We start from the raw sequence: 17,510 nt of genomic DNA on the forward strand, positions 1-17,510 counted from the left end.
TTTATTTTGTGTGTTGTTTGTATGTTGTTTGTTTTGCTCTAAACGTAATCAGTTTTATTATAAGAAAAACTATTATACACCAAATTATGATATACTAAAATAATGCTAAGTACAATACAATACATAAAATAAATATTTTTAAAAATTACTTTACTTCTTTTGCATCCCAGCATACATTTGTTATTATTTTATTCATATTTTATTAATTTGTTCGAATTTGACTCGATTTGCATACATGTAGTTCTTGCTCTCAAATAAATTTTTCTCAAATTTATTTTCAGCTTTTTCTTATACATTTGTATATATGTATGTATACTCTATATATATTTTTCAATATATCATTACTTTTTATATGTATGTATGTATGTTTTTTTTGGTTATGAATAGGATTAATAACGTCGAAATGAGAATGTGAGAGTCATTTTGTGTTGGCGCCGCAGTCCGCCCATTATAACTATGTTTGTTACTTAATCATTCTTATTGATATAGTATGTATTATATATCTTAGTTCTTTGGACTGCTTGGACGATTTCCAAGTGGCGTAGTTTCGGGGCACTGAATGCTGGGCTTAACTGCTGCTGCGAACGTCTACGTTAATTTTGGCGCTGAGTTTCTTTTAATTAGATAGATATCACGAGCTTTCCTGTGAGAATTGGGTCTCCAGGGTGGGTCTTCGGTTTGGATTTTTGGCTTGGTTTCGTATCGGTGGTCCGGGACTGCCGCCATAACCCGCTGCAAACAATTGTGGGCATGAGTCTTTTATCAGTTCTTGTGTTTCGCGTAGTTGTCGCTGAACTTGTGGAGCTAGGCGTTGAACGCTGATAGCCGGTGGGAACTTGTATTCCGTCGGCGGCTAAAATTATATACATAAGTATTTGTAAATGTAATTATTTTGATATAACTATATGTAAATATGTTAATCAACTATATAATATTATTATACATTTGGTTGTCTATGAAAAAATTTGTGGGCAGGACAATAATATTTCATCAAATAATGACATAATCTTTTACTTAATTCAGAGTTACAGGTGGTAGCGACAATAAACAATTTATTGGCAAGATGAAAATACACAGGAAGCTAGCTGCCGAAAAAATAATAAGTTAAATAAACGAACCACCTCCCAGCCAACCAGCATCAACACCAACACAAACGTCACCCTCGATATCCAACGCAGAATACCTCTTGCCAACAGTGCTACTTCGAACTGAGTTGGCAATTGAGAAGTAAAGTTCTCTCTCGACGAACAAAGACCAAACTCTACAAGTCCTTCATTATTCCCGTCCTACTATTTGGTGTGGAGGCATGTCGGCCTTAGGAGTGTTTGAGAGAAAGGATTTATGGTTTTAGAGCGATGTTTTCGATTCAGTACCCACCAGTGGAGGCAGAGGAAGACCTCCACTCCATTTGAGAGATCAGGTGGAGAAGGACCTGCCTGCACTTGGTATCTCGAATTAGCGCCAAATAACGAAGAGGAAGGACGACTGGCGCGCTGTTGTAAGCTCGGCTAAAAAGGCGTAAGCGGTGTCTACGCCATTAAAGAAGAAAAAAATTAACGAAATCAGTCGGCCTACGCAAAAGAGTGAATTTCTCCCGTAAACTATGTGCAAGATTCTTATTCTCATACCTAGAGAAACTTTCATTTCTCCTTGAGTAGGGTTACCATATTCCCTGATTTGTCAGGGAATTTTGACCTTCGGCACTGATTTCCTGGTTTTATCCTGAATCGGCGATTTTTTAAAAAAATTTTTGTTTTTTTTAGCGAGTGCGTGAAAAAAACTGGTCACAACGCAAATAGACTTATTCGAGAGATTTTGTCAGCCGTCGATTTGTAGACCGTAGAATTTTCAACACTAAATAAATATAGAAAGTTCTGGCGTTAAGTGCTAAAACTTGAAAGAAACTCATAACAATTGACATATAAGGCACAAAGAGGATATGATGGTACCATACTTATATTTGAGCTATGATCAGGTGGGGAGAAGGACTTTAAATGCCTGTACCCTTTTCAAATAGAATTTATATAAAGAATACCTTGAGCTAAAAAAAATCGTGATACAGTGGTATCTCAAATTATCCCCTTTCAAACACAAAGAACAGGGTTGTACATAGATTTTTTCGTAAAAAAGAAAACGATCGTACGAAGGAACAAATACTGATTTTTATAAATGTTACTTTCTGGAGGATTGAATTTCAAAAGGATTTAAATTGTGAAACGTAACAATTTCTACATTGAATGAAAAATCCACGAAGGAAGGATAAACAATTGGAGCTCTAAGTCAGCTCTGTTCATATTCCTCAATATCAACAAATCTTTTAATACTATATAACGATTTACAATCCCATTTATTGTGCTTTGTTCCAGGTAAAAAAAATAAACCTCATCGCCTCTTGACTGTATCAAAGCTTTGCTTTCGAATTCTGGAAATACATCGGTTTGTTTCTCCATGGCAAAATTTCACAAAAGTACTCTCGCAAGAGAGTCTAAAGCTGATTTTGACAATTATTTGAAAATATCTGTTCGACTTCATCACCACATTAGTTGGGGTTCTAGTTTACAACTTGACAACTTTCTTGGGACCATCAGAACTTTCATAGAGGGCATTGGTTACTTAACCGTTTACAATATTCTTGCATTTCGTTAGCTCAACTAGCAAAATCTCATATATTTATAAGGATAGGGAGAACAGCTTTGTATTCGAAATTAATTATAGTTTGTTAGGCTTCATCTGTGGTGTTAGGTTAGGGCAAGTTTCGATGGTCTGAAGGCTGGTCGTTTATATCGAAGGCAGAAAAGAGCTCTCAAGTCGTCGTTGGAGGTGCTCATGAATCTGTACATTCTTCTTCTTCTTCATCTTAATTGGCGTAGACACCGCTTACGCGATTATAGCCGAGTTAACAACAGCGCGCCAGTCGTTTCTTCTTTTCGCTACGTGGCGCCAATTGGATATTCCAAGCGAAGCCAGGTCCTTCTCCACTTGGTCCTTCCAAGGGAGTGGAGGTCTTCCTCTTCCTCTGCTTCCCCCGGCGGGTACTGCGTCGAATACTTTCAGAGCTGGAGTGTTTTCATCCATCCGGACAACATGACCTAGCCAGCGTAGCCGCTGTCTTTTAATTCGCTGAACTATGGCAATGTCGTCGCATATCTCGTACAACTCATCGTTCCATCGAATGCGATATTCGCCGTGGCCAATGCGCAAAGAACCATAAATCTTTCGCAGAATTTTTCTCTCGAAAACTCGTAACGTCGACTCATCGGTTGCTGTCATCGCCCAAGCCTCTGCACCATATAGCAGGACGGGAATTATGAGCGACTTATAGAGTTTAGCTTTTGTTCGTCGAGAGAGGACATTTGATATAATATCAAACACTAGAGACGTGTCTTCCGTCTATCACAACATGATCGATCTGGTTGGTAGTTTTTCGATCCGGAGACAGCTTGGGTTTGAGCTTCTAGCACTACAGATAACTTGAGGAATCTAGTACTACAGATAACCATATTTCGGGCCCCGGCGAAGTCAATCAGCCTCAACCCATTTGGGGATGTTTCGATGATGAATCTGTACATTAGGAGCCGAAAACCGAGGTGTGAATTGTTAAGGACCCAGCATGCCTACATCAAATGGTAGTCGGTCAACAGTACTTTGCACGACTTAGTGTCATAGCTGAACGGAGCTGTTATGTACAAAGAATTTGCTATGCTGGAGGCGGCGAGTAAGCCCTCGAAAATTTTAAGATGGAGCGACAGTAGTGGAGTTAGGTAGTGTAAAGACATCTTAAAATCTTAACATGGGCACTCTGCAAAGACGGGTACTTTCTCAATTGCTTTGGATCTTGGTGGTTAACGACCTACTTAAAGAACTCGAGGAATGAGGATGTCGATTGACAGCCTACGCTGGCGAAGGTTGGTTTTGGTTCTACGAAACCATAGTTAAGCCAATAATGACTTATGGTGGGCGCTCGAAAAGGATACACTTGCTAAAAAGCATTACCGGCAGCAATGCATGAAGTGCGCGTTAAGGCTCAGTGAAGCTGGGCATATGAAGGGTCCCAAAAAGAAAGACCTAATTATATTTTCTTTGAACTGCATTCTTGAAAGCTTGCACTCACTGTTTTTTTTTTTTTTTGATTCCTTACCGATGAGGGCTATCTGGATGGATTGGCCTTGCCCTGAGCAAATTTCATCTTGCCGCAATCTGAGAGGTTCTCACTAGACATTGTCCAATAGGCAATCAAGCGGTAAAACTAAAAATCTTGGCGCAAGTAGTCAAGTTCTATGGAGGAAAGTGAGGTAGGAACATCCACACACTTTCTCCTCTGTTGTTCAACTCTTGCAAGACTAAAGTTGGCAGCCTTACTTTCGGCGAACTAGAGACATAGCCGAATCTGACATTAGCTGTTGAACATATTTGTGATGGGTTCAAAGAGCTTTGGCGATTTGTAAGGGTCTTATGATTTATTATATAGGAGTTTTAACTAACACAATGGATGTTCAAGTGATGATCGACCTCATAACCTAACCTGAGGGTTAATCAAATTACGCCCATAAGAATTTTTTAATATTATGCTAAGTTTATGTTAATTACCTGCATCGTGTGCATTTGCATTTGGTCACCGTAATACGGCTGACTTTGGCCTTGTGGAGTCTGTTGGTCGTTTTGCGCTGCCGTCATTGTCATTGTGGCCATCGCCATCGCCGCAGTAGTTGCTTGATGCTGTTGTTGATATTGCTGCTGCCCCGTTGGTTGGCCATAATATGCCATTTGTATGGGCATTGTAGGTTGTGGCGTGCAACTACTACCGGTGCCACCGTTTGCATAAGTGTTGGCAGCTGACACCGCTGCAACTGCCGTTGACTGTGCTGTGCCAATCATGTATGCGTTGGATAGCGGAGTTGATACAGTGTGCATTTGTTGTGCAAGCGGACTGGAATTCATAAGCAATCGCCCATCCATTAGGCGTTTGGGGCTAACATTCGTCTTCATGCCACTCAATAGTTGCGGTGAACCACTTACAAGTAAATGTTGGGTGAATTGCGCCTGCTGTGTTGGGTTAGGTGCCTGCATTAGTGTTAGAGCGTTGGACGAATTAGCGGAAGATGCGGAAGTTTCAGGCATCATATTTAGGGGCATTTGTGGCAATACGGTCATTTGCTGCAACATTTTGGTGTTCATATGCGAAATAACTATCTGTTGGGACGCTTGGGCATGTTTCAACGCACCGCTGGCCGCCACCGCTGCCGTCGACAACTGAGTCGCCGCCGGTGATGACCCATGCGCAAGGTAGTCAGTTGCCAGCACTGGTTGCTGAATGGGCATTGATATTGGTACCGGCACAGCGACTGTGGGCTGGAGCATGGCTCTGGGCATTGTCAGCTGTTTAATGGGTGCTTGGCGAATCGGCGTCGTTTGCAGCGAGCGGCTAGCGGAGGAGCATATAGAGGCAGTCAAACTGGCTGATTCCCAATGTTGCACCAAAGCGTTCAATCGCGCCTCCTCGAGTGCGATTTCTGTCTCGCTGGACGAATCGTAGTCGGGTCCCTAGCAATAAAGTATATTAAATTGATTAGAATTTTACTAGCCATATAAAATTTGTGCTTACCTCTTCAATTTTTTTATCGAGCATTCGAAAAAAGTTTTGTTGGCTCGTGGAAATTTCCCTGTAGAAAGTAAGAATTAGAATTGATACTAAGGCATTTGCATAATAAATGTTTGTTGTTTTAATATCTTACTGGCTTTGAAGTAAAGACAGATTTTTGGCTCGTAGTAGTGACACTGATACATCCTCATCACTATCTTGTGCATCTTTATTGCTTTGCTCGTCATTTTCGTCATTCTTTTCACGTTCTCGATTTTGACACTTCTCAGTATCTTCAACATGACCTTCATCCTCATCTGTTTCCGCATCTGAGTCAGCTGAGAGAAAAAATATACCAATATTTCTTACTTATTAAAAATATAATGATATATATAATATAAAATTTATGTATGTATATATATAATATCGAAGGAGAATTTTCCAGGGAAAGAAATGTTTAATACAGCTTTATTGGTTTATGGGATGTTAAAAAATAAATAAAACTTTATAGGGACAAGCACACAATTACATTTTTATATCTGATCTTGTGGTTTGGTTTTTGCATCTTATAAGTTTCGATTAACAGAATTTTGAGAGTGTAGCAAAGCAAAGAAACTTGTCTACCAAGTTTCATTGAGATGTCACAATTTTTCTAAATTTATCGCTTGTATGGACGGACGGACAACGTCTGGTGTGTTTAACGTGGGTACTTGCTGACGACAGCCTCACTCCACGGCGCTCAAAAGCACAGCGGATCAATATAATGCGTTGATCAGCGCCCTGGGAATGCTAAGCATTTTCAGTACCAATTGGCAGTGTGGCATGGACATATTAACCACTTTGGTAGGGTTCGAGACCCATCTAAAACCTCTGCCGTACTTTGGGTCCGGCACCCGGTTGCAATGCAACTCCACATTCAACTGACAAGGTCAGTTCTTCCGCATTTGGGTTTTAACCACAACCACCACGAATCTCCACAAAGGGCCAAACCCAATAAGCAGATTGGAGTTACCTTCAAGGGCTAACTGCTCCCCGTGGTACCAGGTTAAAGTCTTTGGTGTGACTTTGTAACCGAAGCTACAACCAGTAGAGCTTCCATACCGCTCTGGACTGGTGGCCAGGATCTTAGTCGCCTCTTACGACAGGCATGCCTTACCACGGGTATATTCGATTTCTCCCCCGAACCCAAGGGGGTCCCCCCTACCCACAGGGGGAAAAGCCAACGAGCGTTTCCCCTGTCTCTATATATACGTAAACTAGTTCTTCAGATTTTGAGATATCGATCTGAAATTTCACACGCTATTTCCTCCGCAAGAAGCTGTTCCTTTGTCGGAACCATACAAACTGATTTATTAGAACCAATCCTTTGTATGGTATTCATTTTTATTTGACAAGATACAAAACCACAAAATAAAGTTGTGCTTTCTTAATTGTGTTATTATTGCAATAATGTTGTGACAAATTGCATTGGCATATTGCGGTACATTAAAGCGGACCCATTTTGTTTTTCTGAAAAAGTTGCGTATGCGGACTATATGTGCTATGGATAATTCTGAACAACTTTGCCTAAGAGATCATGGTGTTAAAACTGGGGTTTCAAGCCAAGGAATTTTAAGGCAAAGTTTAAAAAAACGGAATAATCGGTTCTGATCTGACCGATTCAGATAAATGGTCAATTACGTAGGTGTATTTCATTTGAATATCTTACAAATTTTCTTAGGTAAAGTTCTTCAGAATAGTCCATATAACATTTCCACCACACGCGACTTTTCCGTTTCTTTGGCTTCCTGTAAATCAACCCGCTCTAATGCGCATATACGAGTACTTGTAGACAGGTGGCAGAGATGTGTGGACAAATTGATTGATTTGATTTAGAATAGTTAGTTCAGAAGTTATACATATTGTATATAGCTACATATGTATGTATTTATGTTTCTGTAGATGTATGACCACAAGTTATTGAAGAAAGTTTACCGCGTCATAACGGCTGAAGGAACGCAAGCAAATTGTTTGGAAACGCTCTTAGCGATGGTGGGTAATGATGCTGATTGGCATTGCAATGGGTACTGCAACTTTCCTACGCTGGACCATATAATGTAATCAGAATATACATATGTATATATAGTTGTGTACATACTCGTATGTGACTCTCTGTAAATTATGGCAAACATAAAGTCCTTTAAGTTTTCAGCACTACTGGAAAACAGATGATGAATTTTCAAAGTTCCGTCAAACTTTATAATTGAATAGCTTTAGTAAAATTCTTTTGGAAAATTTAACTCGGATACATATATTTGAAAAAAATTTTTGGAATAGATTTTGTTCAGTACGCTATCGAAGATGGAAGATCGAAAAAAGGGTAAAAATGCAGTTCAAGCAAGAGGAAAATTAAGTGAAGTGTACGGAGAAGATATCTTGACCGAACGCCAATGCCACAATAGGTTTGCAAAATTTCCTTCCGGCAATTTCGATTTTGAGGATACACCACGTGCTGTAAGGACTCGTGAAGCCGATGTGGATAAAATCAAGTCGTTGGTTGTCCCAAATCTTCGAATAACAACTCGAGAGATTGCTGAAAAATTTGTCTAACGATGTTTGCAAGAATGTAAAGCGCCAGAGGTTATGGTCTGAAAAAGATGGACTAGCTCAAACTACTTCGAAGGCCAATAGTGACCAAAAAAGGTTATGTTGTCGGTTTGGTAAGATTTCGAAAGGATCGTTTCCTTTGAGCTTTTGCCCGAGTATACCACGAATAATTTTGAAGTCTATTGTGAACACCTGAACAAATTGAATGATGCACTCAAACAGAAGAGGCGATAATTGATTAATAGAAAAGGTGTAATGTTCCACCAGGAAAATTAGAGGCCTCATACAAGTTTGATGACACGCCAAAAGCTTTTGTAGCTTGAATGGGATGTACCATACCAATCATTATCTCCATACTTGGCACCTTCGGTCCAATACTTATTTCAGTCTCTGGTAAATTTTTTGAATGGGTCCGGTATTCGGTCGACAAGTCGCTCCGCAGAATCGGTAATTGGAGCAACCATGGACCGGTATCGCACCAAATTTAGTCTAGTGGATAATTCGCATCCTCAGACGCGTCGTACAATGCGCACACAGTAAACGCTATTGCTCAGAGTATAGAAGAAGACCCAACTGAATTCATCCGCCATCGCTCGCAACAATTTGAATTATGGCCATCCAATTTATAGAATATTTTTCAGAAGGAGCTTGTATTATGGGCTTACAAAATCCAACTCGTGCAAGAATTGAAGCCGAATGGCTATCAAGCGAATCTCAAGTTCGGCCGATCTCGATTTTCACAAGAAATTTTGTTAATAAACAAAATTGTCACATTTTGAGTGAACAACAACCTTTATTGAAGAATTCCGTTATATCCTCAAAATGTCACTGGTTGGTGGGTTCCATGGGTAGAAAAGCTTTGTGCTGATTTTGCCTTGAAACAACTTGAAAACGATAACGATTTTTTTAAGAAAATCATTTTCTCCGATGAGGCTCACTTTTATTTGAGTGGTGCGGTAAATAAAACAAACTGTCGATTCTGTTGGAAAGAAAATCTGCAAATTATTCATAAAAACCCATACCATTTACCTAAATTGATAGTTTGGTGTGGTTTTTGGTCAGGTGGAATCATCGATCCGTACTTCTTTTGCAGTGAAGCTGTCACTGGAGAGTGGTATAGATCGATGATAACCATGATTTTGTGGCCGCAGTAGGAAGAAGTTGATCTTGACAACATCTGGTTCCAACAAGAGAGGCTACGTGCCACTGAACACGTGCTACAATCGAATTATTACGAGGAAAGTTTGGAGATTCTATTATTTCAAGAAATTCTGCCACCGTATGGCCTCCAAAAAGTTGTGATTTAACTCCATTAGACACCATTACTTCTTATGGGATTATTTGAAGTCATTGGTCTTTAGCAATAAAGCAGATTCTTTTCAAGCTTTAGAAGTCTATATTGACAAATTGACATTCATGACATACGACTTGATGTAGTGAAAAAAGTACTCGAAAATTGGGTAAATCGAGTTCGTTCATGCAAAAGAGGTGGTGGACGTCATTTGAATGTTGTTATATTCAGAAATTAATTGTATCGATTATACTTCACATTAAATGAAAAAAACATTTGATTTTCCTTAACAATTAGTGTGTTTTTTTTGTACTATTAAAATTTGTTGGAAGGAACTAGAACATATCGTTATCGTTTTGTTGTTGGATTTTCACAAATGAGGGCTTCCCCAAATATTTATGTATTCGATACATTAACTTACATATATGCATACTCGTTTCTTATATCTAATATGAAGCTCCGACACTTACCGTGACCTCCTTTCTTTCCATTGGCTTTGCTCTTTGATTTTCTGGGATATAAATGGATTTTGCTTTGTCCACAGCCCATAATCCGTGTAGCAGCGTTGCTGCTATTACCGGTGTTGCTATTTTTGCTGCTTCTGTTTTCTAATCTGCTTCAAACAGAATTTGCAGCCGGCTGTTTGTTGGGCCTTATTGTTTTCTGTTCACCCTTGCTATGATTTCTGAAAGGTTCAAATGAATACATAAGTCATATTAATATTAATTTTTTACTGAATAAAAAGGGATAATTCAGTTGATCAACTATTGGAGTACTAACATTCAAAAGTGGACCAAAAGGGTGCTGAGTGAGAGTGATGAATAAAGGGTAAAATCGGACGCTATTGCAACAAAGCGGGAGACAAAAGTCGCACGAGAGTGAAGCCTCCCTTTTTAAAAGACAACGATCGGGCAAACTTTTAGTGAAATCATTAAGAGTCTAATGGGTAAAAGAGTTAGTTAAATCAGTGGGCGAAACGGACCTTGCGCTAAGTTCTAAGTTTTGCGTTTGGTACCTGGAAGATTCCTCTTGATCAGTATTGTTTTAGGAAATAATCAGGTTTTACAACCCCTCATTGCCCACACATCAGCGTAGTACGACTAGAGAAAACTGAAGAACCTTTTCCTAAGGAGTCACTTGGTCCTCTCAATGATATTAAGGTAGCTTTAAGCTATAAGGATTCTTAAGCTGTTAGCAGACAACTCTACAGATACAACTAGAGCTGTTTGTGGGTTTTAAATAATTTCTTTTACCTATGTGATGTCGTTACGGCATAGTTAAAAAGCGACACTGGAGAGTTCTGGCTGTATGACAAGCGATAATAAGATAGAACCACCCCTGATATTGCGAAGGAAGACGCTATCCTGTCTTCGGCGACGCGAAGCAAAACCAGAACCAGGAACCCCATTTGTATGAGTTATCATATTTAAGTAAGTGAAAAGTGGGGTATGAGCGTTAGAGATACGCTTAAGCTGTCACTTGTTGCTCCCGCTCCGAAAAATACAACCACTACGGTGATGGAAAAAACCGCTCCGAGTATTTTAAGAAGATTGTCGACCTTCTGAATGTGTGGCGATCAACTCATTCAAACCCTTCATGCCAGGGTAGCTACAACAAGCCGTTAAGGGAACGTGCAACTGGCTGATGCGCATCTGTGCGAACTATATGTGTTTGAGATATATTCCGGAGGCTTGTAAGATTTACGTTCATCCCGAACGCCGGTAAGATCAAGGACATTTGGGCTAATCAGTCGATTCTTATTCCTACTGATTGAGAGACTGATTAACTTGCACATAAGGGGTTGCATTCCGAAAAATTGTTTCTTATGAGCCCAGTACGCTCTAAGTAAGGGTAGGTCGGTAGATACCGCCTTGCATACGATAGGGGCTTGGTTGGAGAAGCCATCAAGGTTAAATAATTCATAGTTGGCACCTTTCTAAATGGCGAGGGAGCGTTCAACAACGCTCTACTGGAAGTTTTAAACCTAGTCCAGGATAAATAATTTTTTAAAACAATAAAAATTATAGTAGGATGAAAGCTATCGAAAACAAAAGATAAAATAACACACATTAAGGAAAAAATAATTTACGGAGAATTTATAAATTCTCAAATCAAAATTACAGACTTTTTAAAAAAGTCAGTAGGTTCTATATTTTTCGAATGTTATAAAAAATATAAACTTTACTGTAGTAAATTTGGTCAAAATTTTCAAACTAAAATGAAAATCGTTTTTTAATTCATTCATCTTTTTTGCTAGAAATTGATAAAAAAAAACATTCTAAAAAATTTAACCACGTCAGATTTCTCCGTTTTCCCGATCACAGATCTTCCTTTAACGCTTATTGTTTTCTCTTTCGTTTCCAACGGTTTTCAATCTACTATTATTATTTTTTTTATAGGTTTCAAAGGTTTCTGTACTACTCTTATCAGGTTTGGACAGTTTTTGGGTTGAGTCGAATCTCAAGAACAAGAATGGTTGTAACTGAATAAAGTAGTGTAAATTAATCTAGAAATATTTTTTGTCAGACTCTGCTCCGAATTTCTCGGATTTTCTGTCTGCTGACCACGACTCTCGCAACAAATTCCATATCTAAAACCTATTGTCAACTCGGCAGCCTTCAGCAACGAAGAATAGGAGATTGTGTCAGCAAGATATTTGGAACATATTTAAAAATTTATTTTTAGCCTATTGTGAGCCTAATTTCAAACCTATCTATATGGGAACTGGGATAATTCACGCACCGATTTCACTCATTTTTGGTATTCAACTTCATTATACTCAATATTAGATGTACTCTTAATTTAGCTAAGATACACGTTTACCGATATTTACGGTATAAATTCAATCGGATGTATTCTTATATCAGCTTCACAATCCTTATATTAGGTATATAGGCGCTTAGGGAAATATTGACCCGATTTTACCCATTTTTGACAAAAGGATACACTATTAACTGTATTTCAATAATATATTTCGCGGACTGTCTGATATTTTCGATACAAAGCCAGCCATAGGCAGTGGTTTCCACATGTTCCGTAGCTGGGGGCTTGAAAAGTTATGATACGATTTTCGCAAGTTTTAGATATAAGATGGCATGTCTTAAGGGCTCTATTTTATTTTGATTACGTGATTGGCTCTCTATTTATATAGCGTAAAGCGAAAGAATCAGATGAAAATTGTGATATATGAAAAGTAGGCGTGATTGTAGTTCGATTTCGCTCATTTTCACAGTAAAACCTAAGAAGTACAGGATAATGTTACGTATCAAATTTGTTTGAATAGCCCATGTCCAATAGATTTTATTCAAATTTAACGTCTGTGTTTTCGCAGTGTACAAAGAGGTGCTAGAAGAACTTGTACTCAGCAAGTTTATTTCACTTAGCCTTAGTGGTTTGAGATATATCTATGTCTAGATATATTTAAAAATTTCCAACCAAAGAGGCCGCTAACTGCTGCGACTTCCTGCGCCAAATTACAGGGTTAGATTTAACACTGTAGGTTTTCGCTAAACGGCATTTTGTGGGCGTGGAAATAGTGCGGCCGTCAATCTGCAATATTAGCTTTCTTATAGTGCCTTAACTCGCTTAATTTTAATGAATCTATGTATGTATGTAAAATACAAACAGATCAACAAAGCTACAATGCGACAAAAAAGCACTCGTAAAATGTCATTAAATTCAACGGGTATTTGATATTAAAAAATGTGTTTTGCTAAATTGGTGGGACTGTCCCTAATTACTATGCTTACGAGCCTTCAAAGGCGGTCGAGAGAGCGTTGAAGACATGCCTCGTTCTGGGGGACCTTTGACCTCTTCAACTGATGAAAATATTAAAAAAATGAAAGATATGTTGCTTGAAAATCGTCAGGCTATGTTTTTGGTGGATATTTTGGGTATGAAACGCGTTCTTACTCGACTCGTCCCGATAAAGTTTTTTTTTTTTTTCAAAAAGATTACCGTAAACAGACTCTCATTCATGCTGAGCACTATACCTGGCGATGAGTCATGTGTCTGTGAGTTTGGCATGCAAATAAGTCAACAATCATCGGCATGGAACCCGTTTTCAGTTGAACGAAGGGTTAAAACAAAATTCGCTGAAGGAGTTGAAGGCCGTACTAAAAAGTGCTTATGAAAAGTGTTTCAAGGATTAGAAAGTTCGTTGCCATAAGTGTATTTGTATATTTTGTGTTTTATTTGATTTATTTACAATTTCCGGGTACTTTTTTGTCAAACTGTATTATACTCTTTTTTAACATGTTGCGAGAGTATACCATAATCATGGCAAAGATTGATCAAGCTTTTCAACAAATTTAAAATTCTTTGCATTCCCAAAACTTATAAAGACAATTTTTAATGTTTAATGTTTGGACACTAACTAAGAATTTTCGTATACTTATTTACTTGTAATAACTACTACAAAAAGTTGCCTATAATCCTTTTAACAGATCTGCTCGTAAAATCAAAGGAATCATTCTCGCATTTTTATTTGTTTTCCCTATGATGTGCATGTATGTACATATGTATATAAGTATGTACATATGCGTGTACGTATGGTATGAATTATATGTATGGCATCTGTATGCATATTTTTACATACGCATATACTTTTTTATTAGTATATATAGAAAGCAAATAGGTACATATGTATGTATGTATGTTCATTCTGCTCTCAATTCATAGCTTTCTTTGAGCAAAAACACTCGTGTCGTTAATAAACAATGTATTTTTGCTCTTTCTCTTTTAATTCAAGAAAGTTTACCATATACACAAATATTCATAAGCAAGAACATACAAATTAACAAACACATATTTTAAAGTATCTGCTATATACATACATGCTAATATATACATATGTATGTATGTATGTATTTACAAATAGAAGGTGTTGTTGTGGGAAAATATATTTTCGTTTAGAGGGACGAGGAACAATTGTAGAGGCCATGGCGGTGTTTTTTATCCGTTCTGGTCGTCGCACTATCAGACTAATCTGCTACATACATATGCACATACATATCTACAGACATGCATATGTTTAGTTTACTAGAACGTTTTGGCGATTTTTTCACCACGCTCATGCCTAAGATACCATAGATATATTTGAAAGCAGCAATGAGGTGAATATATAGTGCACATGTATGTATGTATGCTTGTAAAATATCAAAACAATAATGAACTGTGATAGGAGGTGATATAGTATATACATCTATACATAAATATGGACAAGTGTGTATGCATATGTTTGTCTTTGGGTATTTACGCACAATTTGCATACATTTGTGGCGATATAGTGTAATGTGCTTGCGAACATGACACATACTTGAATGACAGCTGATACCGCCCCTCTCGGCGGCGCCTCTTTTCTGCTTTGCAGCTGGGTGATGGTGGTTGTTTTTCCTTTTTTTTTTTGTTTAATTTACCGCTGAGGTGAAAGTTGACACGGGTGCAGCCGAAATGCAATTATTACTTTTATTTTCTATTTTTTATGCCGATATTCACCAATATTGAATCGTTCTATATATCGCGACGTTGGCTGTAGTCATCACTTTTATATACATACATACATATGCATGTATGTATGCTGATATACACATATATGAACGTTGTTGTTATTCTGTTAGCTTGTTGTTGCTGTATTTGTTGATTATTTCCATAGCACGCACATAATTGTTTTAGCGTTGGCGTATGGAAAATTCAACACCTGTGCCGTGTGTTATTTTTTGTTTTTTGTTTTTTATTTTCGACTTTTATTGTGCGGAATTCGCCATTTTTTATGCTTTATATAAACGCGTCAAAGTGTCTGATGAAGTGTAGCGCGATTCCCATGGGAAGCAACCACAGTTGGTGTATGCGGTACGAACCCTGTTATGTTTAAAGGAATGTCGTCGTCGTCGCCGTCGGTAGCCAATAAACTTAACAACAACAACTTCAAAAATACGCTTTCTAAATGCTGTGTAATGGAATGAAGTATTGGTGAAAGCAACACGATTGACGATGACATTAAATTTATTGGGGACAAAAGCAGGGCGCGTCTCCTTTTTGAACGCCGACGTTATAGCTGTTGGTGAGCTGGCCAGTCAATACCAATCGCTCATATAAAGATGGCGGCCAGTTAGTGAGTAGTTGGTAGGCAAACACCATCTAGGTAACCGTTGTCTATAGTTTAAAGTATTCTTCGAGCTTCGTTGCCGATTTTTTCACGCCTTTGTAAAATTTCCACTTCCAGAGATATTCAACTTTTGCATTCCTCTATCCACCATTACTTCCTGTAGCTCCCGTTTTGGCTTATTGGACTAGCGCATACGCTTTTCCTGCTTCCTTTCGTCGATTCCAATACTGCTACTTAAAATACCCTTAATGCTTATTCTTCCACTTGCTTTTATTCCTAACATACATACATATATACACACATATGTACATGCTAACACATATACACACACACTATCATATAAAATATAAACGAGTGCTGGAAATTTGTATCATGGTTTTCACACTTTTTGTAATACTTTCAAAAGCAAATTTTCAATTATTGTTATTCACTGATTGTGTTCGATTTTGTAATTATCCTTGTTATTACTATTTCCTGCATTTTATTTAGCATTTTCACTGGGTTTTCATTGGATTTTTACACAATTTTCACACGCGCCTTTAGCAAGAAATATGCACTGCGCCGTTTTTCTCCGTATTTTTCTACGCGCATCTAACCGAAACTGAACAATTCGTGCTTGCATGGAACGGTTCGTTTCTTCATAGGAAAATCCGGAAGCTTCACAACAAAAATAAGCTTTATACGTCATAGAAACTCACCACCCTTAATAATGAGAGCGCATGTGTTCGGCTTTTGGCCAGCTATGAGTCGTCAGCAGCTGACGAGAGTCTACCATGGGATAAGCGTAATAAATGGGGATGTCCACAAGTGCCTGCTTTGAAGCGAACGCGACTGGTTTCGGTATTTTGATTTCGTTGCTCCGGAAACAGCCTTAAAAGCTTTCTTTGCCGTTTTCAAATTTCTATTCATTCAACAATCTTTAGTTCGCTTCGCTCTCTAAAATGTTCTCATACTCTTATTGTGTCGGCAACTGGCAACTGACTCCTGTCTGCAGTTGGGCGCTTGTACTGTCGCCAACACCAATTCATTGTTATCTTTTTTTCGTAGTGCCAATGTTGCTTTCATCGTCGTTGGCATCGGTGTCAGCGTCAACGCCAGCGTCGGCGTCGGCGTTGTCATAGTATTTGCTGTTCGGGTGTGCAGTCGCATAAAATTGATTTTTCTATTTTTACAAAAGTGTTCCGCGTACAACGGTATTACTGTTTCGTTGACTATCTTTTCATGTGCTGACACTTCAAATTCCGTTGGTCCGAATACCCGTCCGTAAAGATACCCATCACAATGAGACAATTTCACAGCTCTTGAAATATTCTTGTATGTATACATATACAAAATAAAACAATAATGTTCATACGTTTTAGGACATTCATAAATTTATAAATGAACAACTTCAGTCTCTTTTTGGATTCATATTCATTCGATGTTTATATTTTGATATCAACCAACTGAACCACATGTTCTCCAATTCCGTTGCATTCAATTATGGAAGGCAAGCCATTGAACACGGTTCTACAGCATTCGCGATGCGTGAAACGAGTCACCTTGTCAGAATTAAAAGTCGAATTGGAATGAGTGTCAAAATCGTGCTTTGAGGATTTTAACACCTAATACGCTAAGTGTCTATTTGCTGGGTTTTGAAACGAGTTTGTGTCTACCACAAAGTAATCGAATAAGGAAATAAAGGATGATCCATTTTGAGGTTCCCTACTTTTTTAAAGAAGAAACACAGAAAAATTTAACTTAATGGGGAATGTTTATTATGTTTCGAAAGAACGTTCTTTGCCATTAATTTTTTGAAGATTATCTCCTTCAAATGTTGAGCGCGGCTACGTCACAGATGGTCCACCCGTTTAGTACATTTTTGGATGACTCGTTCGAGCATTTCGCTGGTAACTGGCGAATGACACACGTGATGTTTTGCTCCAAGGTCTGAATCGAAGCGGGATTGT

At 38.3% G+C, this 17,510-nt stretch overlaps 1 protein-coding gene across 1 annotated transcript; it reads right to left on the bottom strand.

Moving 5' to 3' along the window:
- Nucleotides 1–16,167, bottom strand: LOC126762078 (uncharacterized). Its single transcript, XM_050478572.1, has 6 exons — nt 14,773–16,167; nt 9,926–10,140; nt 5,733–5,916; nt 5,603–5,660; nt 4,588–5,541; nt 1–853 (listed from the first exon to the last, which is right to left on the bottom strand). The coding sequence occupies exons 2-6, from the start codon at nt 10,002–10,004 to the stop codon at nt 632–634; spliced, it is 1,497 nt and encodes a 498-aa protein (XP_050334529.1). The 5' UTR covers nt 10,005–10,140; nt 14,773–16,167; the 3' UTR covers nt 1–631.
- Nucleotides 16,168–17,510: the final 1,343 nt, after the last annotated feature.

This window comes from Bactrocera neohumeralis, chromosome 6, assembly GCF_024586455.1.
Source record: "Bactrocera neohumeralis isolate Rockhampton chromosome 6, APGP_CSIRO_Bneo_wtdbg2-racon-allhic-juicebox.fasta_v2, whole genome shotgun sequence".
NCBI lineage: Eukaryota > Metazoa > Arthropoda > Insecta > Diptera > Tephritidae > Bactrocera > Bactrocera neohumeralis.

Excerpts from the sequence above, each read along its gene's own strand:
- LOC126762078 (XM_050478572.1), bottom strand. The coding sequence starts at position 10,004 with ATGGGCTGTGGACAAAGCAAAATCCATTTATATCCCAGAAAATCAAAG. Across the intron at positions 5,917-9,925 it reads TGGAAAGAAAGGAGGTCACG|CTGACTCAGATGCGGAAACA; the intron begins GTAAGTGTCGGA and ends TTTTTCTCTCAG. Across the intron at positions 5,542-5,602 it reads TCGATAAAAAAATTGAAGAG|GGACCCGACTACGATTCGTC; the intron begins GTAAGCACAAAT and ends CTTTATTGCTAG.